The sequence below is a fragment of the Podarcis vaucheri genome (genome assembly GCF_965113315.1).
Source record: "Podarcis vaucheri genome assembly, chromosome: 4".
Classification (NCBI taxonomy): Eukaryota; Metazoa; Chordata; class Lepidosauria; order Squamata; family Lacertidae; genus Podarcis; species Podarcis vaucheri.
Window position 1 is genome coordinate 68,569,389 of NC_138762.1, and position 26,952 is coordinate 68,596,340.

The following is a 26,952-nucleotide window of genomic DNA, read 5'->3' on the forward strand; positions in this document are numbered from 1 at the left end:
CAAATATGCTTGCTTTGGCTGATGGTAATTGTAGTTCAGCAACATCCGGAGCACTAAAGGTTGCCCACACTAGACATTTCTCTATAACCACTTACAGTCCATTATGCATGGAAGGTCAAGCCAAGAGCACAGAGAGTAACCTGCTAAAGGTAAACTAAGCATGGAGTGTTGATTACACTGGGCAACAATTTTTTACTTTTTGAATGTTGTCTAGATTTCTACAACTGATTTAGGGTATTTTTGCACTGCTGAATCAGGAAATGGCATCCGTTTCTCTCCATCAGGTCAGGTTTTCTGTAAACTGAATGGTGGGCATTGATAAAGGTAAGTACACGTAAATTGCATGTTGCTTCACCATTTTTAAAACTTCAGGGCTTGAACTTCCGTTTCTTGGAACTCCTGGAATGCTCAGCGGCAGGGAGGTCTCTCTTCAGAGTCCAACAGCAGTCAGCCATCATGACTGCGTCCCAGCGACCCTGATACCTGGTCTCCATCTCTTTCATGTCCTGATGGAATCTCTCCCCCTGCTCGTCACTCATTGAACCCAGGTTCTCAGGAAACCGGTCCATATGTGAAAATAGGTAGTGCATCTTGACGCTCATGTTGCAGCCCAGGTTTCTGAAAGCAGTCAGCATGTTGTTGACAAGTTCTGCATAGTTTCTGGCCTTATTGTTGCCAAGAAAGTTCTTCACTACCAGAACAAATGCCTTCCATGCTTTCAGTTCCACTTCGTTCATTGAGTTTCCGAACTCTGGATCTCTGATGAGCTGACGGATCTGAGGACCGTCAAAGATGCCAGCTTTCAACTTCTCCATGGTCAATCCTGGAAAAGCCTGGCACAAGTAAATGAAGCAGTCACCATCCTTGTCCAGAGCCTTGGTGAACTGCTTGATTAAGCCGAGCTTGATGTGCAGCGGTGGGAAGAGTATTCTGTCTCTGTCCACCAGAGGATCGTTGATGATGTTCCTTTCTTTGCAAGGCACCAATTCCTCCCGCACAGGCCAGTCTTTATTCGTGTAATGCTGAGCACGGTCCCTACTATCCCACATGCACAGAAAACATGGGTACTTGGTGAAGCCAGACTGTTGTCCCAACAAAAAGTTCACCATCTTCAGGTCAACACAAATAAACCACTTATGCTGATCATAACCAATTTTCTCCAGCACATACTTCACCGCTTCATAGTTCTCCTTCAGTGTACTCGAGTGAGCCAGGGGTATAGAGGCAAACTGGTTGCCGTTGTGTAGAACACATTTCAGTGATCGCTTGCTGCTGTCAGTGAACAGTCTCCAATCTTTGGGTTCGTACTGTGGCACTCCAAGCTTGAGCAGAAGCTGCGCAATATCTGCACAGTACACCAAGTCCTTCTCTTCCGAGAAAAAATGGAGGTACTCTTGATGCCTTCTGCGGAAGAAGCTGATGCGAGCACTGTCAGAGAGGAGGTTTTTTTCCTTCAATCTGGATGCCAACAGTTCGGCAGAGTCCTTTGACAAGCTGAGGTCGCGAACGAAATCATTCAACTCCTTTTGGGAAAATGGATGTGGAGCATCATCTTCAAGAACCACTTCTTCTTCTTCATGTCCTTCAACACTGGAGGCATCTTCGTCACTAATGTCAGGAAGTTCTCCGAAGATAGGCACTGGAATTTCATCACAATGAGCTACAGGACAACGTGCTGATTGAAGATCAGGATACTTCATGGGGCGGCTGCCCCATTAACTTAGTTTTGATCCCCCAACTTTATGCTTTGCTGGACCAATTTATGGAAGATTTCGAGGTTTCATGACTTCAAACTGATCCCTTTTTGACATAATCACCCAGAACTATCGGACCTGAATACTTCTTGTCATTAAAATAATCATTTCCAATCAAAACAATTATTTGACAAGGCATTTTACCCCCACCAACTTCTTCTAAAATGCTCCACACAAGCGTACATGTGAACAAAAACATAAAAAAGACATGTGGCCATAGCTCAAAATCTTGACCTGATTGAGCAAAACCAATGTGATTTTTTGATTCAGCGCATCAGATTCATCCTAAATCAGCTGAAAAAACACAGACAACAAATTTGTTGTTGACCAGTGTTATTAAACGGTTAAATCAGTCTCATACAGGATACAAAGTTTCTCTCTCTCTCTCAACTGTTTGTTTTAAAAATTAAAGTTAAATTATATTTAAAAGAAGTGACAAGTAAAACAGGTGCGTTTTTAAAAAACACATCAGCAGGTGAGTTTTTCTTACTTCAGTCCTACTGAAGTCCCTCGTTTGTTGACTTGCTGCCAATGATTCTGAATAAGAATTCAAGACACGATCACTTTTAGGCTGAAGAGGAGCTAAATGGAAAAAAAGATAGAAAAGCAAATAAGTCCTTGCATTAACTTTTATGTGAACTGTGAACATTTTCTGTGAACTGCACCACTGTATTAGCGTTCTTCTTTAATATATTGTGTGCTATTATTTTACAAGTACTTTTTACTTTAAAATGCTCTTTTATTCTATTCCAGGGCTATGGACATGCCATTTTTATGGAGGAAAAGCTATTGATTTTTATTTGGGGGCACTGGGGGACCTGTGGCCCTCTGGGTGTTTCTGAGCTCCAACTCCTAATACCCCAACCACTGGTCACGCTTGCTGGGGCTGATGGGAGTTGGAGTCCAACAACTTCTGGAGGGCCACAGATTTCTTCACCCCACTATGGGCTGCTGGGGGGGACAACTCCACTAAAGTTAGTTTCATATTCTAGGGTTCCTGGTTTGTTGTTATGTGCAAATAAAGGACTGTGTTCTTAGAACAAACTCTGGATGTTTAAACAATGCCATTTCATAACTCACTGATTAGTTTTGAAATTGACTGGGAAATCTGGTTTGCATGTAATGCCAGAAATCTTGGAAACTGAAAATAAATTTCTTCTCTCCCCCTCCCCCCCACTTTAGTTTTCCATTAGTATCTGCTGCTCTGGGCCGTTACTGGAGTCCAAGGGTTACACACATGTGAAGGTGGTGAATAGTTTGTGTTAAGGACTCTGAGTGAGAGGCAGGGAAGGGAAGACTTCCCAGGGTGAGAGCTGGGAGGGTCCACCACTTTCTGTGTGAGACAAGGGTTAGGACTCTGTGTTTTCTCTTCTCTGTCTTTGGTTTTGTTTGTGTTTAGAATAGTTTATTTTCTCTTATTACATTATGAAAAAGTTTTAATAAAATCTTATTTTAAAAAAGAAAGAAGAAATTAATTCTGGTGAAGATATCCTCCTTGTAGTGTAAGAGGAGGAGTGAGATGAGTGCTATGTTCACACAAATAGCACTAAACCATGGTTTAGTGCACAATCATCAATGCATATCATCAATGTATTAGTTCAAGCCAAGCACATCTTTTATGCTGGTGTTAATTCTGCTAAGCTGGTTCCTTCAGCTCTGCCATTTAGATGCAATTTAGAGCCCATCTTTTCCCAGAATTGTACCTCAAAATAGACATTGGTTAAAATGCCATTTTAATCAACAGATTTTTTTAAAACAACAACCCACAAATACTAAAGCTTCACCTGCTTGAAAACAGTCAGGCAGCAGAGTCTCTGGCAAGGTGTCCGGCAAAAGATAACCATTTTTCCGAGCAACAACAAGGTGAAAGGCGGCACAAAACTCTGGTAATGTCAGTGCTCCATCACAGTCTACATCACTTAGCTCCCTGTGAATAAGATAGCTGAGTGCATTATTGAAATAAAAATCTTTGTTTGCATGCACAATATATATAATTGTGGGGAACGCTGCTTTTGAGTTATGGATTTGTTTTATTTTGACATTTAAGATGTTTTTCTTTAAAATTTATCTCATTAAACCATTGTAACTTTTCTTTAATACATTCCTTTTCTGAATATTTTAATGTCTATCTATGTCTATATATGGCAATGCTCCTCCTTACAAGTTTAGAAATTTAATAGGATTCATATAAAACTGAAGTTGCAGTGGGCCATATGCAATGTCAGCTAGATAGATTTCTTTAAAAAAAACACAGGGTAAGGCCTCATTAGTAAAGTGTTGATGAATTATGCAGCAGTACTTTTTAAATAAGTTAGGTATTAATTGGGTTTCAACTGATAAGCACAGCTAGAACTGAAGCTTATGATGTTATCTTAACTATTCTGAATGTATGTTTATCTGAATCCATTTCACAAAAATATCTGTTGAATTATTGTGCTAATTATGTTCTTTAAGATATTCTTCTAGTGTGCATTGCTGTTCAAATCTCTCTAGTCCTGCTGAGAAGGGACAGTATCTCTACAAAGATAACAAGCATAAAATAAAGATCAACATACACCCTGCTGTGCCTGGACCTCAAAGTGATTTTGATGGGAGCAATTAGTGTGATTTCTTTAGAGATAAATTCTAAGAAGTATGAAGAACTTTCAGCCACAGTAGTTTCTCTTACACACAATAAAATTAATCTGAATTACAAAACAGTACTTACCATATGTGCGAAAGCTCAGGGATTGGCAGCTTAGATTTTGTGAAGAAGTTCTTAGCCACAGAGCCTGTCAACAGAAATGGCTTGTCAAACAGTGAAATAATAAGCTACTGAACAACACATTTTCCAAAGCATTTCAATATAAAGAAATTACTCAAGAGTACTCTTTACTATGCAATGCTATTTAACACTAGACATGTTTGTTCGAAATATTTTGCTCCAATATCACTATTCTAATCAGAAGACATGAACATGTTGTTGGGGGAACTGGACATGGAGGAAGGGGTTAATTTCTTTTATAGGCACAGACTACTCCATGTATGAGATAAAGCCAACAGGAGAAATCTCATCTGCATGTGTGACTGGGGTTGCTTTTTTGGGTTTGTAAAATCCTGTTAAGTTTAAATTCTGGCCAAGGGTGAGAGGCATAATACACTTTCAAATCTTCTGGAATATTCCAGAAATGCAACAACATGCCTAAAGAAAATCTCTTGGAATGGGACTAATCTTTAAAATTAATAGCACAGCACAAAAAGCTCAGCTTCTTATTCAGCTGATTTTTTTGCTCTAAATTGAACTAAATTGCTCAGAATCGGGAGTGCTCAAACCCCAATTTCCTAGTTCCAGCATCACAACAAACTGATTTTTTTTAAAAAACAGGAAATATTCAATAAAATCAGGTGTGTGAAGTAGGGGTGGAAAGGGAGACTCCTCAAGGGTGGCTTGTTGGAATGAAAATGCAAATGCAATGTATGAAACACATGCAAGGAGGGGAGGACAGGACACAGACAGGGACACGGACACAGACACAGACACAGACACACACACACACACACACACACAGAGAGAGAGAGAGAGAGAGAGAGAGAGAGAGAGAGACTGCTGTTACTGCTTGCTCATCCCTCAAGTTGCAACCTGTTTTTCTTGCCAGAAAAAAGAAGACAAGACATAATTGTCTACTTCAGAGACAGCTTTGGAAATGGCCTAGAGATGCATGGTCACTATATTACTGTTTTCATGCAAGGAGATAAACTCCCTGAAGAAATTACAAGTTTAATGTGCTGTGTAAAGTCCCAACTGAGTATTTTTTGAATCACAACTACATTTATAAGACATAATTAAAATGCAAGTTAATAGTGAATAATTTTAAACTCTTATTAAATAAAAACATACAAGGAGTAAAAAAACCAAATGGCAACTGTACCATAACATATCTCATGTGAAAACATTCTTCACCTATGATTGAATCTCTTCTACTGAACGCAGTGGAATTTTAAAGCATTTAACTTTGTCTGGATCATGCACAATATATTATTGAGATATGTTTTTTAAAAACAAACAAGAACACAGTAACTCACTTGTGACATTAAAAAAAGGAAATAAGAGCCTGTGCCCATATCCATACATACAAAACACCCAAAACACTTAAAAAATCCAAGAGGCTTGCACTTCGCCTGTGTCAGTTCCTTGTCCTTTTACTCTAGCCTTCCTTGCTGTGCATACAATGAACATTACCTGAAATGAAAGAGGTCAGGTCAGGTTGTAGGGACTTGAACTGATTGGTGTAATATTCTCGTTGCTCCTCAGTTATTCTCCAGGGGTCATCTGAGTAATTACTACTGCCGTCCTGTGGTTCTCTCTCTACTGAAAGAGACTTCAGGGGGGGGAGGGCAAAGCATCATTTTGAAAGGTAGAGAAAATGCTGAGATGTCTGAACTTTCAAAGTATTGAAGTTGCTTTGTTCTTACTGTGTAGTTCTTTTTAAAAGAAATTGATGGGGAAGGCCTGATTTCAATAATAGTCCTGTTGGGTTTACAATAAATGCCTTTATTCATAGGACTATAGGAAATTTTACATACATCAAACTAAATCTGTATGAATATAAACACTGGACTGACTCGAATGTAACACCAAACAATGGTTCAGTATTATGAGAATTAGCCTAGTTGTGCCTTGGATTCATGCAGTTCTGCCCTCTTCATTCAGCACAACCATAAGGAGATTGGAAGCCTTTGCTTCCATTTTTTATTAGGAACAGCTTGCCCTGAACCCAAGAAACTGTGATTAATCGTATGGTTATTGAAATCAGACTTCTTCAAACTCATTAAATTCTAGTCCCATCAATACAATGACATGAAACTCAATCCATATAACTGCTCATGCTGCATTTCATTAGTAAGAAGTCCTCACTTTACCTTTGATCCATTGGAATCACACATAAAAAACAGAATCTAGAGTTCACACATTTCATTGTGAGTTTGTTTCAACCGAGCCCCTTCTCTACTTTAAATGCTTTCTAGGAGTCAAATTATTCTTTTCCCACAGGGGAAAAAATGGCGCCCAGAAGCTGTCCATTATATTATAATATTGTGTATCCATTTGACTGATTTTATCATATGCTGCATGTGCCCTGAGAAAGGCAGCTAACAAGATTGCGAAACAAACTACTGTCATACATCCATATTAACCTGTGGTAGTTTTCTAGTGAATGCCACAGTTTGAGCTATAGGGTAGATCTGTTTGTGGCTACACTCAAGATTATTTCAAACATTATTGATCATAAAATCATGTTGATTCTCAATAATTATTTCAGGCAACATTGCTGTTTTCATTTTAAACATCTTACATCCTGAGTAGTTCATTACCCGAATGAGAGATGAATATGGTGGAACTGATTTAGACCCATAATTCCCTGTAGTTGGTCCATCTTGTTGGACAGCAGTATGTTTAACTTCATATGAACCTATGGAAAATTAAGGGGAAAATAAAAACTGAATACTTGCTAATGTTGTGCAAAATCAAAGATGACAAAACATATATCACCCTTCAGTCTCAAAAAAAAAAAAAACAACAACCACAATTACACCTCCTATGAAAGGTCTCTTTATTACCCAAATCCTTCACTTATGTTAAAGCCTGATTCTAAAAATGCTACTGCTCATGCTGTTGACTATTGACCAAATACTCACTTACTGTGTTGAAAGGTGATTTTTTTAATCCACACTAAAAGCATAACATCTGACTTTTTGCCTAAGTATCCTATTGCAGAGAAGGAAGCAAGTGCTCTTTCATGAGACATGCTAACATCAAGAAAAACATAAATGAACAAGGATTCATTGATGGCAGCATAAGAGTTTGATTCAAAACAACTAAATTCAGTGTTAGCCAAGAGTAAACACTGGTATTGCCAACTAGGGAGAACTACACACCATTTTGGAGGCATCTTTCACTGAAACCACAAACGCTTGCATCCAAATATTGATTCTGAACATTCAACAGTCTGTTACGTCTTGTGCAAGTAAAGAATGAGACCTAGAATTTAAACGGAACTGTAGTTCATTAAATCACTTAAAACTGGAACCCTCTTGAATGGAATGGGCCCTTCAAGAGGAACAGGGCATTGAAAAGAATAGAAGCTCTGCTCATGGAAGGGGACTCTGCCCGATTTTCAGCCATTTCTCCTTTCCTCTCCACCCCACAGCCCAGAAAAGGTTCTGCAGTGGTGAGATGCTGCTGGGGAGGGGATGTAGGGGTGTTACCTGCTGCCCATTCTTCAGGATCTGGATCCACCTTCCAGCCACTTATCTGGATCCTAGCTTGAATTCTACCAAGCTTTATCAAGACACCAACAAAAATAGGCAGAACAACTGGTGTGCATGTATGCAAAATCCATGACAGAGCAAGTGTCACATCTAATGCTGTGCCAGCCGGCTGAGGCCAAGTTACGAGGTGTGTGTGATGTGCCTCCACACTTCTATTTCTTTCTTCTTCTTTTTTTTAAATCCTCATTCCACTGGAAGGCCATTACTACACCCGGAAGACTGCACTCAGTGGTGAAGTTGTTCTCAATTCTATCCACCATAACTTTAAAATGGGTTGATTTACTAAAGTATATAAAGAAACTGGCACATCCTTCCTCCCAATCCCTCCTCCTCCCTGAGATTTCTCATTACCTGTACTTAGGTAAGTATAAATCCCTTATTCATTTGGATGTTCACATAGTGTACCATATCCTATATTTATCTTAACAGATTTACCCAAAGTTGTCCATGTGTTGCCAGCAGGACATCCATTATTTAACTGTTGAATAAATTCAATAAAGTACTGCTTTTGTTCAACTAAATCTATGGCTACAATAACCCCCACCACACCCTACATTGAAAAGGGTTGAGAATATAAATCTGTAAACAGATGCTTGTTCTAATTTAAACTGATTCTCAGGAAGAGGAAGACAAGACCGAATAATGAGAAAGCACACAAATCAAGTCAGTTTCTTTTAAAAGAGATGTAATTAATTTATGAAATTGCTGGGCTGCTTCCGTGCTTTTATGATTTGATTATTCCAAAGCAGATCTCATCTTACCTCCATGCTGCTGCTCAAGCCCACTTCTCAGGACACCATATCCATAACTCAAGGGAATCCTCTGGTAGGTTGATGGAGAAGCAGGAGGTGAATCAATGGGAGACATAGGGGGAGACTTTGCTTCTTGCTTCAAAATAATTTTTTAGAAAAGAATAAGGACTTTGAATGCTGGCTGTTCCATAGTCAAAGTGATTTCATCTAACCACAATAGAATATTAAATTGTAAAAATAAATAAATATGCCCACATAAATCCTCCTCTGCAATTTTTGATATTGCTGAACACTCAAAATTTCATGTCAATATCTGAGATTCATTGTTACATGATTTCATGATCTGATATTTGACAGATGACTTACAACAGTATGATCATATCTGACTGTACTTGACACTTGACATGGAACAGTATTTATTACTTGATATGACTTGATAGCCAATAGGGCCTATCTATCAAATGAAAAACTACTGACTATCAAAGAATGACAGTTTCAAGCAGAGATAAAACTTTGAAATCATTAGTTTTTTAATTTGAAATTTGAGTGCATTGGACAGTCTCCTGTTTGGTTTTTGTTATCATATGAAATAAATTAACAAATACCACATAGGAGACTTTCTAAAGTACTTGTTTAAAATTTAAAATCTAAATTTTGATGATTTCAAAGTCTTCTTCCTTGTCTGTCTGAAATTGGCACATCACATATTCACTCTTGCCCAGTTTATAGTTCAAGAAAGCACAGGGATGACCATTAGCAAAATTAATGTGTTGAAAGACCTCAGCGTGGAAAGGTGTTGATACAGCTAGCCTACTTTTTATTTTTTATAAAAAAAAAACAATGGCCTGCTTTTTATCCATTAAAGGAGCTGGCAAAAATGGGATCAAGTGCTCTGTTGTGACTTCCCTTAGCCCTCATATGAGTAAGATATAAAAGGGGGGCGGAATACAGGGCAAGTAGTAACTTTCAATGGCAAATTTGCTAGGTGGCTACAGCTTTTGTGTCACTGTATTCCACTGGCCTTATAAGCAATTGGAAAACACATACATTGGACCTGGAAGAAAAGTCTGTAGCATTGACATTCCATAGAATAAATTGTATTCCATTCTAATGGCTGAGCAATTTCACTTTTTCGTCTCAGTTAACACATCTGGACCATTAAAGACTATCTGCAGTTCAAAGAGGCAGCAATCAATTGTAAAAGTCAAATAATCATGCTGATAAATAATAGTTTACTTTAATGAGAAATCTCAACAGTCAGTGTGTATAGAAAATAAAAATAATCTAGTGCCTTATAGTTAGTTGTACACCAAAATTTCTACTTTGCAAAGGGCCTTTACCTGCTTTTCTCCTCCATCCAATCTTCTGAAGCAATTTTTTTCAAGTGTTGCATGTGGAATCTGAAATTTAGTTCCATGAGCTTCTGCTGGATGAGTGTACCTTACATCACTATCAGTTTTCAGTGCCATAAATCGAGGCAAGGGCAATTCTTAAATAAATATCAGAAATAAAGACAAAATAAAATTTCATGGAACTATGCATATTGAAACAAAGCTCCCCACCACAAAAGTCAATTTAACACTAAGCAGTGTTAAAAGAGAACAGAATTCCTATCCAAAAGTATACTCATACTCAAAACACAATCTATAGCCTCACTGACTGACCAGGAAACGTATCTCACAATATAAGAATTTCTAATGGGGTACTTGTACATGATATATAAAAATGAAATTTGGTATACATGGCGATTCAGTGAGTAGAAAAGTGCAAAAGAGTGGATATTTTTGCATTTAGCAACTTAACGGAGGATTTCACGTTTGCCTAGAGACTGGTTTGTGGAGTACTACAATCCTTGTTGCCATGAAAAGGATTCTCCCTAGTAAGTGTGAGTAAATATGCATAGGGCTGCACTGTTAATCATGAAGTTAATCTGTCTAGTGCAGGTATAACTCTCAGCAAGGTTAATGAAAACTATTGTTTGCAATCCTTTTCAAAGCATGGCTTTACAGCTGGGATAATAGTCCATATTTAAGCATAGTCTAGATATATGAGCATAACACTTAACAGTGGTTAAGTATAGGAGAACAGCTTTAAAATCATGCAGCATTTTCCCATTCATTATACAATACATCCTACACATTCACTGAATTTACACATTTTGTAATTTATAGTTACCATCTCAAATGGAGTTTTGGAATAAACACCAAGGAAGACAACTAGGGTTTGAAGTTCAGGGAAGTTTTTAATGTGTGACATCTTAGTGTATTTTTGGTCTTTGTGAAAGCTGCCCAGAGTGGCTGGGGAAACCCAGCCAGATGGGTGGGGTACAAATAATAAATTATTATTATTATTATTATTATTATTATTATTATTATTATTATATTTGAAAACAGTTACCATTCTGAATGCTTTCGATCCGTACTGGGAGGCCAGACTGCGCAGCAGCGATTAGCTTCACAGCAGCATAAAACTGAGCACGCCCAAAATAGCCAACACGTTTAGCACCACACAATTCTGTAATCTGAAAGGAGAGAAAGGGGTGAAGGGAGACAGAGTTCAAATAATTAAAACACTTAACGCTTTCAATGTAAAAATTAGTTGGAGATGAAACTGTAAAGATGCAAACTACTGAAGAAAAGCTGGAATTGTGTTTGCAAAGAGACAAACTTCTGGTGCAGGCATCTGACCTACATTTGACACCCCAAAAGGCTAACATTCCATTGCAGAGGCAGTTTCCCCATATCCTCCCATTCACCCATTACAAATATACCTTCCCTGACTAGAGACTGTGCTACACATAATCTATCTTCACACAACTCAGCTCTTTTGCCCATCGTTAGGGGGAACAGTAATCCTTGTGTGGAATACCTGAATATTGTATATAACCAGTGGGAAGCATGTAGAAAAGTTTCTTCTTTTTTAAGGAAGAAAAACAGATGTTGAGCTACAGAAATTTCCCTCTCACTCAATTTAGTCAGGAAGAAAATGTTTCCTCAAGAACAGGAAAAAAATGTTTCATTAGATGATTTCAAAAAAATTACTGTCCCCCAGTATGAGGAGTCCTTTGGCTGTCAAAATAGTGGGTCCAATCGTCAAGAAAGAGGTTTCTGCATGTGCTGTTGAGGGAAATGAGGGACAGATGGGGCTCATCAACCTGGGAAGATAGCTCATCTAGGAAAAGTGAAAGTCTGATGCCACTGCCTTTTGGCTACACTCATTAGTGAGAAAAGCTTCAGGAGTAAACCTTGAGGTACAACCCATACCTGTTGCCTTGTGCAACATTTTTAGGAAAAGAAAATGCTAAGGAGCAAACCCTGCACAAATCCAGAGTGGAGTCCCTAAGAAGGTTGGATGGTGCCTTGTACGCTTCCTTCCAGCAACTCCTGCGGCCAAGCTGGTGCTAAATGTATTTCTCTGATTTCCTTTGGACAGCATCAGTGAGGCTGGAGGGGGGTATTGTCACCTGAGCAGCCCAGGACAAACCTCCATATACACTGTCCAGGCTTCCACCATGGAGAGATCACTTTGGCGCTGCAAACACAGCAAAAATTAACATGGGATGCTGTCAAAGGGACTTCTCTTGAAGGAAGGGAACCTTTGGAAACAACCCATTATCTTCTAAAGCAGAGATTGCCAACATGGTGAATGTGGGTGCAATGATGACCTCTATGCCACTCGCCCCACTCACTATCCCGTTGGTCATGAGGTGTTATGGGGTGGTTACTTTTTTCTACTGTTAGAAGAGTTGACACTCTTTCCCACTTCCTTTTCCAGATCTATGCACTTTTCAAAGCTCAGATTAATTCTACTGGACATCACTTTTACCCTGATCCCTTGGGAAAGCAAAGTGTGTTTGTGCATGCACTTTATTTTTGTTTGTCTTGATGGGGGCAGGGCAACCTCTGTTCTGTCAAGTGCACAACTAGCAGCACCATAAAGGGGAACAGCTCCTCCTTAGATTCTTCAAGATTCCACCATTCAAAATTCATCAGAGTAAAAGCTGATGAATCCTGCCAATCCTAGCCAGATCAGACTGGCTAATCACGCAGGTGAGAGGAGTAAAAGCAACCGTTTCCTGACATTATCGTTCTTGGTTTCTTTTAATAATAGTTTTTCATCAATTACAAGACAACTTAAAAACTCTAATTTTTATTATACAGTCTCATGACTTAAAAAGTTAACACATCCAACAGAATTTTTGCTATATCATCACTTTGCCATAAAGACTTCTAACCTTGCTGAGCGCAATAGAGCAACAACAGCTGTGGTGAAAAGATATAATCACAGAACAGGATAAATGCTTATACTTTTATAAAATAAAAGGAATAAAAAGGGTGTATGATCTCTACTCTAAAATGCCAACATCTGATAAATACTTTCAGAAATGCAGTAAAACTTTTCCTGTTTGAGCTGGCAATCAACACAAATACAAAAACACATATCCAATTTTACTCTAAGTGGGTATTGTGCTTTATTTTTAACTGTTACCCTTCCTGAGCACAGAAACAGAACTAAAACATTTTCAAGTGTGTCATAACTAGTTTCATCGTGGAATTTGTGGACTACTATGGAGAACAATCTTGTACCAAGCTTTGACGCCTGTTGCTGTTGTCCTGTTTTTCGCTTGCTAGGAAACAAATGACAGAGTGAATTTGTTCACATCCAAAATGTTTTTGGCTTCTGCAGTATTTTTTTTTTTTAAGCATGTACTAATCCTGTCACAAGTAGCAGAGTACTTCATTAACAAATGTACTTGGGATTTGGTAAGCAAGTTAAAGCATTATTAAAAACAACTACTTTGAAGAGAGAGAAAAAGCTAGTGGTCTTTTTCTTTAAGTTTTACAACTGCTAGTGTAAACACTCCTGCAATAAATAGTCCAAAGTGCTTTGTCCCAAAACACAAGGTTCCAATTCTGGTGCATCAGTCAAATTATTAACTTGACAATTCCAAGTGGGTTGACTGCTTTAAGGTCCCAAACAGAAAACAGGATGTGTTGCTGGGCTCTTGTGAGCCATTCTTTTTCATCTCACTAACCCTGCTTCAGCTACAACCTTGTCTAAAATAAACTCTGAAAATATTGTCACCTTTACATCTACAGAACTACTTGAGTGGCAGGTCAACAGAAACTGATGGGCTATTACTGCCTATAAACACTAGCCTTGGAGGATTCTCTTTCTCTGCTAGGCCACTCTGGTGAGTCCAATCCAGAACCCTTCCTTTTCCCTCTAGAGCAGGGGTAGTCAACCTTTTTATATCTACCGCCCACTAATGCATCTTTCTGGATGGTAAAATTTCCTTACCGCCCACCAGTGCTCAATGGAAGGAGGATTCAGCTTGTGCCGTAGAAACCCCTGCCGCCCACCTAGAATCCTGAAACGCCCAGTAGTGGGTGGTAGGGACCAGGTTGACAGCCTCTGCTCTAGAGCTAGAGACACTTGGGGTGGGGGGACGGGGAGATTGTTCAGGAATGTACAACATCAGAATGAAGTGCTGGGCTGGCATGAGAAATAACTAGATCACAGATATGCTCTGAAAAAATATTTCTATCAACCCTCAGGACCTTCTAAAAACAATATAAGAGCATTAGTCGAATCCTCTGCTGAGAACAGATTGCTGCTGGAGATGAATGTGGTGTGATAATACCATGATACACATCACATGGTATTTTCTACTAGAAAATATTTCAGACACATCATTTTCAAGTGGTAAAATATTTCCACTCTGACAGCATTTGAGTATTTTATTTTGACACCTAAGGGATTACTGTAGTCCTTTTTTAATGTATTTATATTTTTGTGCCAATGTTATTCTTTCTGATGTGATACTGCATTTCATTGTTTGATTTGTGTTGTGCACCACCTAGAGGACTAGATAATTAATAAATGTAAACAAATGAAATATCACTGATAAGAGAAAGTGAGAGCAGCTTAAAAAAAAGAAAAGCATTTGAAGCATCAGCTCATTAGGCAACTTTCACCACCACAGCCTGAAATTACACTGCATCCACAACAAGAGTGGTGAATATCCTGTGGCCCTCCAGAGGTCGTTAAGACCCCAACTCCCACTATCCCTATCGATTGGCTGATGGGAGTTGGGAATCCAATAATTTCTAGAGGGCCACAGGCCATCCACCCCTATCCTATAGTCTCCCAACCCCCAATAAATGTTCATACTGGTATCTGACTACACTGAACCACTTAACATCCTAGGAAAATGCACACTGTAAATGTCTAGAATTTAACATGATCTTAGAATGCAGGCTTGTGAATTTATCCTCCTGAGATAAACAAGAGGCTAACATGCAACCAGAAACTGTAATTAGGAGAGATTCAGCTGAGCTTGCTCTATTACTAGCCCAAGCCCAAGGGAGTGAAAGGAAGAGAAAGAAACTCTTGTTTTGGGAAAAACACTGTTAAGGCATCCTCCTCAATTTTCCTGTTTCATTTTTGTATTTGGCCAAGTAGCTCCTTCCTGTCTAACTTCTAAGAACACACCAAATATAAAGTGGATATTACATATATGTTCTTCAAATACATTTTGGTGTAGGATTGTAGGAAATGGAAACCAATGTACACATGAGAAGCAGCTTTTGGATAAGAAATAGCTTCTCTGTTGTTGTTGTTGTTGTTAGTTACCACTACTAGCTGGTGATTTGGCTGGGTTTGCTTTTAAAAGAAAAACACACTCAGCCTTAACCTAAGGCTAATTGCATTTTTATAGACACAAACATTTAACTATATAACAGCACGATGTCAACATGTCAACTCACAATAACTTCCGTTGATTTCAGTGAGGCTTAGACTGCATAAGCATTACTAAATTAAAACACAGCTAGGTTGCTCTTTTTTCAATTTGGATGCATGCTGGTTTGGAAAAACACATCAAAGTAAAGCATTTCATTTTTTTAAAAAAGGAAACAGGATAGATGTAGATTGTGGTTAACGTTGTGTGTACACAACTTCATGAACCTGTGGTGGGAGTGCACTGGATGCAGAGTAAACAGGAGTGTGTGCACAGTATTAGCCATATAAATAGGTATAGGACTGCAGCTTAAGTGCTGACTGAACAGGACTGACTCACGAGTCACAGAACATATTAGCTCAAATGTCTTTGTGAAGCAGACATCCTCATCCCATTTCTCATCATGGCACAGTATCCAATCAAATCTCCCCACTCCTGCTGACTGACGTTTATGTGGGAGGAAAAGACAACAATATTCTTACTCTTTCGTATTTTCAAGGCATCCACTCAAGGAAATACTCATCAATATCTATCAAGTAAACGGAATGGGTGATAATATTTATGATCATAGGGGTCCAGTGCTTAGGTATTGCGTACGATAAATGTATATATTTCAATCTGCATTCAATGTTGCTTCTTTATTTCCACCCCCACTAATTTCCCCTTACTCCACAGGATCTTGATAGGCTGTCTGGGGGCTAAGTGTTCTTTAAAATGGAGGGTGGGAATCTAGAAATGCAGTAGAAATAAGATATAGGTTTTTCAGAGCACATTTATGAACCCTGTGGCTTAGTAAGAGCATGTTTTAAGTTGAGGATGAAAAGATATGTCATTAGCACACGCTTCAGTGGTACCTCAGGCTACGAACAACCTAGCCAACGAACTTTTTGGATTACGAACACTTCAAAATCGGAAATTAGTGTTCCGGTTTGCGTGTTTATTTATTTTTTGGATTGCAAACGTACTCCGTTTGGGGCTGCACTTCCGCTTGCTCCGCTCCCTCAGCACGCTCCGCTCTCCCAGCCTTGAGAGGTGCACCTTCCCCCGCCGGGCACAAAGCACCAGCTTGGGAGCGAGCGTGGAGCTCAGCCCGGCAGCAGCGGTGAATGAGGGAGCCACCTCCAGCCCAGAGCAGTGCATTGCAAGCCCCACACTTCACCTACTGCTTCCTCCAGATCGCCCCGGTTTCCAGAACCAGGCTCCCCGCTCACTCTTTCCATAGGTATCTTCCCACTGGCAGAGCGATCCCCGACTCTCAGCAGAACAGAGGCGAGGAGAGGAGAGGCAAGCAGCGGTTGGCGCCAGCAAGGATGGCCCTCCAAGCGGCTGCCTCGCTCTCTGCTTCTGGGTCTCTCTGCCGTGGAAGCGCTGATTGCAGGCAAACGGAATGGCAGGCGTGTGGCTCTTTGGGCTCCCTGGCTCCAGCTGCCTGTCTGGGTTGCCGCACCAGGCCCGCTCTGGGAAGGAGGGAGGCGGGTGAAGCAGGGTTCTCTCCTGCCTCCATCGCAGCCTGACGGAGAGAGAGATCGGGGAGGGCAAGCCTGACTGACCCTGGAGACAGGTGGAAAGGTGACCATGGGATGCGCAGGACGGCGTGAGCAGGATGCTGGTGCCACCGCTGCAGTAAGGATTTTTATACAGTGGTACCTCTGGTTACATACTTAATTCGTTCCGGAGGTCCATTCTTAACCTGAAACTGTTTTTAACTTGAAGCACCACTTTAGCTAATGGGGCCTCCTGCTGTCGCTGCGCCACCGGAGCACAATTTCTGTTCTCATCCTGAAGCAAAGTTCTTAACCTGAGGTACTATTTCTGGGTTAGCGGAGTCTGTAACCTGAAGTGTATGTAATCTGAAGCGTATGTAACTTGAGGTACCACTGTACTGGATAGTAGATTGCAGCCTGGTCTAATGCTTTCATTTTATGGATCAGTGGCCTTGTTAGATAGTAAAATTCATGTTAAAATGTTTTAGGGGTTGTTTTTCATCATCTGGAACGGATTAATCAATTTTCCATTACTTTCTATGGGAAAGCACACCTTGGTTTAAGAACACCTTGGTTTAAGAACACTTTGGTTTAAGAACAGACTTCCTGAACGGATTAAGTTTGACTACACTTGATCTTAGCCAAAAGGCCGAGAAGCGATCCTGAACGGATTAAGTTTGTAAACCAAGGTACCACTGTACACTGCATTTGTTAAAAATCCCTCTTTCACAGGAAGGAGCAAGTCCAAAGGCTCCATCCATGAGTAACTTTAACAGAGAATAGCCTGACAAACAGGTCGGGACACGATACATAGAAATATTTTAACTATGAGACTAGTTCCACCTGTTACTCCACATTTATGATCCTGTGAGACAAATCTTGAATACATTTTTTAAAGCTCTGCAGTTTTTGCATGCATACACAAAACCAATTCTCAGATGAGAAATTGCTTTTTTACATGTTTTTGCTTAATGAGTAACTTTGTCATTTATGAAGTACCCAGGTCTCATATGCATATTTTTTTTTTAAGTCAGCAACACTACAAACTGAGATATAGGAATCATCAAAGTTATTAATTTAGCTGTTGTGTCCCCTTGGCTGCTGAAAGACCCCAAAAAGTTCTGGGTACCACTATTCCCATCCTGCTGGGCAGAAATACCTCAGCAGAATACCTTTTCGAAAGCTCATCCCATGCTCCTCACTCAAAGTCAGGAAATAAAATGGGAGGAACTATCTGCCCGCATCCCAAGACATATGTAGATTAAGTAAAGATCAGATCTTAGTAATGCAGTAGTGTATTCCCCGCTGTAATAATGGTGCAAATTATGGAAGTGAAGTAATTGATATTGAACACACTGCTGCACTATTTGCAAGAATACTCCCTCACAAGCTATCTCCAATATCAACCTGCCCATGCTTTAAAATCAGCAGATGAGGCCCTCCTGGTGGTCCCCATGTAGGATGAGGTACATGGTGAATGTGCCAGGAAAACTGTGTGTTTTTTTAAAGTGGGTATAGGATTTGGGCCATACTTTATATAAATTATTCTCAAAAATAAGTGTTCTAACTAAAATTTGAAATAGAATGGATAGAAAATGAAGTGAATTATTTAAGTCCCAATCTCCTTCTAAAAGCAGAACTTGCAAAAGTGGAATGCCAACATTTCTTATCTTCCTTGTCTTGAGTGCATATAATTAGAAGAAGAAGAGAAGAAGAGTTTGGATTTGATATCCTGCCTTTCACTCCCTTTAAGGAGTCTCAAGGCGGCTAACATTCTCCTTTCCCTTCCTCCCCCACAACAAACACTCTGTGAGGTGAGTGGGGCTGAGAGACTTCAGAGAAGTGTGGCTGGCCCAAGGTCACCCAGCAGCTGCATGTGGAGGAGCGGAGACGCGAACCCGGTTCCCCAGATTACGAGACTGCCGCTCTTAACGACTACACCACACTGGCTCTCCATAATTTTAAAATCTCTAATTAGTAAATGGAATAGACAAGATGGCAGGAAAGCAGGGACAAGAGAGTCTGATCTTCTCTAGCAAAGATAAGAGTTCCTCACACATACAGTATGCCCCTTTAGATTTAATAGAATTTAACAGGACTGGATTTAATAGAATTTATTACAGGATGATTCCGAGGTCTCCTTAAAGATTAAACCATTTGTGTGCAGCCTCATCAAAATGTGTCAAGATTTGTGAATCTCTGGTGATGCTGTGAGCTTTCCTGTTTTCTTTTTTATCTTCTGCTGGCTTCATGCTGTAAGCATTTTTATATCTAATTGTTTTAACTTCTATTGTAAGCTGCACAGAGAACTTGTGCTAATGGGCAGCATATAAATGTACTTTTAAAAATAATTTAGTTATTTATTTGGGCCAAACCACATAATTTAAATACAACTCTTTCAGGTGAGTCAGGTTGCCTACTACTGGTTCTGCAGCACTGAAAAACACTGAAAAACAAAAACTCCCTTATGTTTAAAATCACATTATATGATGTTAAGACCAAAGCTAGCAGATGTTAGCCTTTTTCATATTGTTTATAATTTATTCAGTATCAAGGTGTGTTATGCTTCAGCTCTTCTTAATTTTAAAATCCTGTTGGGTCTATTTGTGAAATGCTGCATTTTAGAGAGCTCAAAACCTTAGGTTCCAAAAAGGACACCACAATGCAGGGGATGAGGAAGAAGGAAAAAATCCTATCCAACACAATGCATATCTCCCTCACATTTTCAGAGAAAACACACAGACACACAGTGAAACCCAGTTGTCTTCATTTTGGTCAGAAATTCAAGAGCAAGAATGAATTTGCACCCCATAAGACCTTATACCACCGCAAAAGTGCATTGGGAACATTTCCAAACCAAACTGACCTCAAAAACTTTGACACCATGCAGAGGAAATTGATTTTCTACAAAAGCTATGAAAAGGATTAGTCTCAGATTTAGGCCAGTAAGAGATTTATATTCCATTTGGGCCCAGATATATAACATGATGCAGAAATGAGGGCAGTATGGAGGAATATTTTCAATAGCTTTCAGCATATAAGAAATTAAACTCTTGAGAGCAGAGATTTATAAAATAAAATTGGTAATATAAAGCACAACAATATTATTGGGGCTTTCCTTTACAGTTATTCCTTTAAACATAACATGAAAATGTAATTTTCACAACCACAGTCCAATCTGCAGCTACAGAAAGCAACCTTTTCACAGGCGAGTTATATCATCCAATTAGTTTTTCAAAGTGACTGAGAAGCTTCCACCCTTCAAAAATAAAGAAAATGGACTGGTACTCCATTCCATCATGGATGATTCCATTTCAGTGCAAAATATCTCCAACTTTTTCTTTTTCTTTTACTATAGTTCTTTTAAACTTGGCCTATGATAATAAAGTCAGGAGTATTGCTTCTGGATGGCAGCCAAGGTTGGCTTTAGGGGCAAGCAGCATGTGACTACAGGAGAGAAACGGCTGGAAACAGCCACGATCCTTTCCTCAATTGGGAAGAAAAACAAACCTGGAAACACTTACCAGATGTTCCATTGTTTTGTTGGAAATATGTGACATATTACAAGTTAAAATGTGAATAGGTTGAAGCCAAAAGATAGCATTATTTATTTTAAAATGTGAGGCGCTATACAGTACCTGGATATTGAGCACATATTTCTAAAGTTATGCAGCAACATCTTTTATATACTGTAACAATGAAGACAGACATAATATTTTAAGACATGGTAGAGATTGCCCTGGAAACACATTCATTATTTTATCTTGGAGTAAGCTCTGTAGATAAATGTTTTGGCACATTTCCAAAGGGTTGTAGAAAAGTCAACTGAATATTGGCTAGCGTCTGCAACAATATCAGCATACTGCCCTACAATTCCTGACCAGCTTTATAACTGATTTTAATAGAGTTTTACTTTAGTTTAGTAATATGAAGAATGAACTTACATGCTACTTTAACATGGCTTCTTAACAGGACCATCACCCACATGAAAAAGGGAGATGCAAGACTAACAAGCTAAGCCAATGCATTGATTTTTTTTTAAAAAAATGTATGTAAGCTTAGGCATTTGATTGGTCCCAAAAAAATATTTTGGTCAATCGACCAATAAAAATAATAGTTAGTTATTTTCTAAACATTCATACTATAAAAACTAATAAGATAATCAAACGCAAGTTTCATAATTATGCCAACTTCAAAACAAAAAAAATTAACTGTTGTTATGAAACAATGGATTGTATCCAAAAATGACTTTCCAGTAGTGGAAAGGGATTTGATCCAGTGGAGACTCTGGCAAATGTCAGAAAGGAAGGGCAACATAATCCAGATGCAGCCACAGGATTATCTCTTTATGGAAGGATGGCCAAACAATCAGATAGACAAGAGACTTTATCTGTTGTGGGTTGTCACCAGGAAATGGCACAAAACATTGCAGCAACTCGAAGGATAAGTAGAACTAATGTCTTCACAGCCCAGAAAGAATCACAATTTCTCTGCCCTGTCAGTAGGTCTTCTGTATTCACTCCAAAGTTACAGACAGAGAACAGTTGCTCCAGAAGGTAAATGTAATGATGTTATTTTGGAAAGTTATCTGTCCTGCAATAATCCTACAAAACGTTGTAACTTGTATAAGTATACAAGATACAGAGAAATAAGACTATAGTGGTGGTGGTGTTTTTAAATCCCAAGTAATACCTGTACGACTTCCAACAATTTTAATGCAACAGATTTGTCTACCCTTGATATACAATTTTGATCTCAAAAATAAAAATTTGTGCTCCTCAGAGGGGGTTTTTTTGTACGTGTATGTGTGTGTGTACATACCCCTAACCATAGGGAAACATAATTAACATTTAGTGGTCAGCGACTCTAATATAACTTGATTATGTGTATAAAGTCTTTTCAAGTATATACACATATATACGTATTCATTATTTAAATGGTCTTACATTCTCGGTTTACTAGGATACATGAGAAAATAGGATTGTAGAAATATATAATTTCTTTTGTGGCAGTACGTGAATCATAGTTACTGCTTAACCTTTTAGACACATAAACCCAATGAATAAAAAGTAAATAATACTTATGCCCTCTACATCTGTGTATGCAACAAACATTTGTAGAAACAAAAGTCACTTGCTAGGTTTAATGCTGGGTCACTTATCAGGCCCATAAAGGCTAAATGAGCTTGCCTTGCATTACATCAGATCAGTTAAGAGCACTGTGATTCTGGCAGGACTCCAAGCAACCTTTCCTTGCTGTTTATTTAACCCAGTGAAGAGGAAAACATACTGGTTCCTTTCAGATGTCACACGAGCTAATAGGAATGTGCCATGGGACCACAGATTTCCTCCCTTCTCAACTCTGGTTCCCTTCTCTTTCCTGGCTTGCCTAACCATCGTTTGCTTACTTCAAACATAGCTGCAAACTATAGTTAAGACTGTCTCCAAATCATGGTTTTGATTTTAATTAAGATATGGTCAAAAGTTTGGCCACAGTTTCAGTTATTGGGAGGGGGGTTGTTTTCATGCTGTGAGAAACAAGAGATTTTGTTTATTTTTATTCTTTACTGCAAATTGTAAGACACTAGTCCTGAAAACGCGTGCTCCGTAACTATAGAGTACTTACTGTGAGATGGCAACAACTTTATCAGGGAGTCAGCTTGTGTGGCCAAGCCCCTAGGCTGCTTTCTAAAGAATGAAAAGATCCTTTAGAATATAGAAGTCTGTTATACATATATAGTTCATCTAAAATGCTGTAATCTGTTTAGCCTATATGTTTAGTCTATATATTATCGTAGTGCTCTAAAACTGTCATCATGAGCCAATAAAATGGTAGAAGTCATCCATTCAGTTGCAAGCATTTTGCAGGGTACAGCCGCAGATAAAGAAGAACTTCCCTTACCAACCTGTTGGACATTTTTAGTCAATTAGTCAAGTTGACTAAGATAACTTTATGATAAAGGCTGCTAGCAAAGAGCCAAATCAAAGGGAAATGGATCTCTACAGCACAAAATAAGACTAGAGGGGCTGAGCACAGCAAGGGTAAGGATGAGAAACAGCTGCACATCAGGCATGGCCAGCCCAAGACATTTTGGCACCTGAGACGAACCACCTACCCCCGCCTAGCTGCCAGGGAAGAAGAGCTGAGTGAAGCTCTACATTAGGAACAAGGGGGAAATAAAGATCTACATCAGGATCTGCTGCCCCTGTGGATCATGCTGCCTGAGGCACCATGCCTTATGGGTGGGCTGGCCTTGCCATCCAGTCATGGGAGGCCATGACTCCCAGAGAAAAGGGGGAAATGTAATGATTAGCTTAGCTGAGAGGTTATCAGGTCATGGCTGTGAGAAAAAGAGGAATATCCATTTGGTTTGGTGGCTACAAAGCAAGACGAGTTAAAGAAGAACTCTCAAGTACAGGAATTTGAAAATCCAATGGAAAAGAGTATATTTTAATGTTTCTCTGCAGGGGATGTGTGAACTGACTATTAAAAAGTTCTGTCTGTGCTATGTGACTGTGATGCTCATTGAATCATATAAGTTACTGCTTGACGCTGTAGTCATCAAAGGAAGAACCACCCTTAATGGCAAAATGCCAGTCTTGAAAACAAATACTGCTGGTCACTCTTTCAGAGACAGACAATCTCACTAACCAAGTAAATAGCAACTTCTGTGTAACTGCAAAGGGATTGAACTATATTACTCATGCTGACCATTCCAACCTTAGGATCTTAGTTGGTAGAACATTACACTCTTAATCTCAGGGTCATGGGTTTGAGCCTCACCTTGGGTAAAATATTCCTGTATTGCAGGGGGTTGGACTAGAAGTCTCTCATGATCCCTTCCAACTCTACAATTCTAGGATTCTATAATTCTTCAAGTGTGCTGTAAATATGACATATCTAGGTCTTCATTTGTCAGAATTACCAGAAACTGTGTTTTGTGTCCAAGCTTGCCTTCTGCATATGTGCTTCTGCATATATAGTACAGTATACAGAAAATCTCTTAGGGTCAAACCAGAGGTTTCATTTGTTGCATGAAAGCAGCTACCATGCTTTTAACAAAGTAAACGGGAACATCTGTGCAGAAGCAGGACCGTAGTGTGTGGGAAATGAGTTAATACTTCTTCCCACCATGGTTCCAACAAACTCCCCTTCCCAGCTACTATTAGCACTATGATTTTATGAAAATGGGGCACAGAGGGAATGATAATTTAATCTTGCTCCCAGAAGCTAGTTGCGTTAAAAATAACAATGTTATTTCACTTTACACAACCAAAATGCCCAAATGAACGAAACCTGAAAAGGAGACTCTGAGTTTGTATATTACTCGGTATACCCTATGAAAGTACTTATCTTTTCCTAAGAACATGCAAGATGACTACTCTTCAAGAAATAAAGCTCTTTCCTCAGATTTTCCCCCCACATTGAAAAAAGTTTCATACTTGTGCTTAATTAACTGACAGCACAACCCTATCCTCAACTCATGCTGGCTGGCCAAATCCCAGTGGAGCCCAAAGATATGCCAGTATCAGGGAGACGACATAGCACCACACTTATAATGGCACAAGTGCAATGCTTACACAAACCCTAAAAACAGGCAGCAACAGAGCCACAGTGGAGCAGTCACAATCCTATGCTCACCTACAGATTGGTTTGACCACTGGTGACTATAACACAGGGTTGCCATCTTTTAAAAAGCTTTTTGGCCAAAGTTGTTGAGCTTTTCCTTAGGAAAATCAGGAAAATCAACACTGCCGAGATTGGTTGCCATACAGATTTTCCTGCGCATTTAGCTGATTTCCACCCAGACACTCCTTTCGGATACAATATTTCAGGTATGTCCGAGAAATTCCAGACATACGGCAATCCTATATAACATTATGTCATCAAAAGAGGTAGTAGAAGTTAAAAACAGTGCCATTATAGTGCAGAGACAAGAGTCATGGTTCAGATAAGGGCCATGCCCAGTCTAATCTGCAAATGCCAGAGATTGAATCTGGAGCCTTCTGCATGAAAAGGAGGTGCTCTACTACTTAAAGTTGTTTTTTTAAAAAAATCTTTCTAATCTGCAATGTAGCAAATATAGACTTGGATATCACAAATATTTCCAATGTAGTTTTCAACACTTAAGCTGCTGACCACCTCTGTCATGACACACCTGGTTCCATCTGTTTGTGAACAACTAGATTGGAAATAATTAACTGGACAAGAAACTCAAGCTTTCAAAATGCTATAGCAGCTCACATTCAAGACTGACTTAAGAAAAGTGCGAGCGAAAGATCAAAAGATTGTGAGGGGAAAACTGAAAAATTTGAGAGACTGGTTTAAAAATATTTTAAATGAGAGCCAGAATTGCAAAACTTCAAAGCATAGTCTGCCCTTTATGTTCTTATATGGCTTATTTCTCAATATAAATTGAATCTTCAATGCTCTGTCATACGTGCACTTGAGCTGAAAAACTATGAATTGAAGGGAAAATCCAGCCACTTGCTACAACAGATTGTTGTTGTTGTTTAGTCGTTTAGTCGTGTCCGACTCTTCGTGACCCCATGGACCAGAGCACGCCAGGCACTTCTGTCCTCCACTGCCTCCCGCAGTTTGATCAAACTCATGCTAGTAGCTTCAAGAACACCATCCAACCATCTCATTCTCTGTCGTCCCCTTCTCCTTGTGCCCTCCATCTTTCCCAACATCAGGGTCTTTTCCAGGGAGTCTTCTCTTCTCATGAGGTGGCAGATTACTGCAGCTAAAAGATACTGCTCTCAATATGGAGTGGGCCAGCTCTAAGTGAGGCATTGCACAGAAAATCTGGAGCTAGTTAGGAAGAACAAGGGTTTTCGTGAACCCATCACCAATTTTTTTCCTTTTGAACAGCCGGTTACCATTCCAGGACAGAATGTGCTTTAAGTCCCTCTCCTACATTCCAGAAAATACTTTGCCTTGATTTTCATTTTGATCTTTGTGGAGTTTTGTCCCAGATTTTTTGTTCTGCACTTACCATCCTTATCAACCCCCAGCTGTACAATATTTGCCAGCGGTTCCATTGAATAGGGTAAAACCTTATTGGAGCATACCGACATTAAACAAAACCAGAACACACACAATCACAGGTGGGCAAGCAGAATTACATTCATAGTTTTTGGAACAGATCCTAGTTGCTCTTGCTATTCCCTCCACCTTTCTACCATCTGTAAATATAAGCAGGTGCCATTTTCTGGGGGCCAAGTCAGCATTTTTCACAGATATGAGCAAACATTGTGGCCCACTACAGATGCTTTCAAAGCTCATGTGATTAATGACTGTGATTGGACAAAGGCACAAATTCTATGTTCCAGCACCACCACGTGGGACAGGGAAAGCATGCCCCTTGCAATATGCACAATCACAACAGCTCAAAAACAGGTCCTTACAACTGCAACACTGTGTGCCTATTGACATTGTGAAGACATTATACCATACAGTTTAATTTCTGCCCTTGCATATAAAAACAAGTGACATAATTGAACCCTGGGATATTTGAAAATTAAAAAATAAAAATTTAAAAAGCATTGTCCTTAATAAAACACTATCCTATGCATGAATAAAAGCTCTTTACTCTAAACATGGAGGACTTTATGTTTATAAAAACAACAAGTATTTTTTTAAAAAATTAAATTTATATACCGCCCCTCATTCGAATATAAGCACAAGATAGATAGCTAAAACTAAAACAAAACATAACAATAACCCACTCTCCCACAAACACATTTAAAAGGCTGTAGAATATTAATCAGCCAAAGGCCTGGTGCGCTACTTGAGGTTTAGCTTAGCATTATGTCTGAGCCTGGACTCATGGATTATCTTCCCCAAACCAAAAGCAAACTTTGATTACACCTTGTGGTTTGCCTTGACAAACAACAAGTTCAGGTTCAAAT

General features: G+C 39.3%; 1 protein-coding gene across 2 annotated transcripts in view; it reads right to left on the reverse strand.

The window, feature by feature from the left end:
• Positions 1-26,952, reverse strand: part of REPS2 (RALBP1 associated Eps domain containing 2) — an 83,361-nt gene that overhangs the window by 47,612 nt on the left and 8,797 nt on the right. For both annotated transcript variants that reach the window (XM_082220872.1, XM_082220871.1), the window contains exons 2-9: positions 11,210-11,333; positions 10,153-10,301; positions 8,822-8,948; positions 7,104-7,201; positions 5,974-6,112; positions 4,462-4,525; positions 3,539-3,681; positions 2,245-2,336 (exon numbers count right to left, since the gene is read on the reverse strand). In XM_082220872.1, the coding sequence (XP_082076998.1) occupies positions 2,245-2,336; positions 3,539-3,681; positions 4,462-4,525; positions 5,974-6,112; positions 7,104-7,201; positions 8,822-8,948; positions 10,153-10,301; positions 11,210-11,333 (936 nt within the window). The remainder of the gene's footprint in view (positions 1-2,244; positions 2,337-3,538; positions 3,682-4,461; positions 4,526-5,973; positions 6,113-7,103; positions 7,202-8,821; positions 8,949-10,152; positions 10,302-11,209; positions 11,334-26,952) is intronic.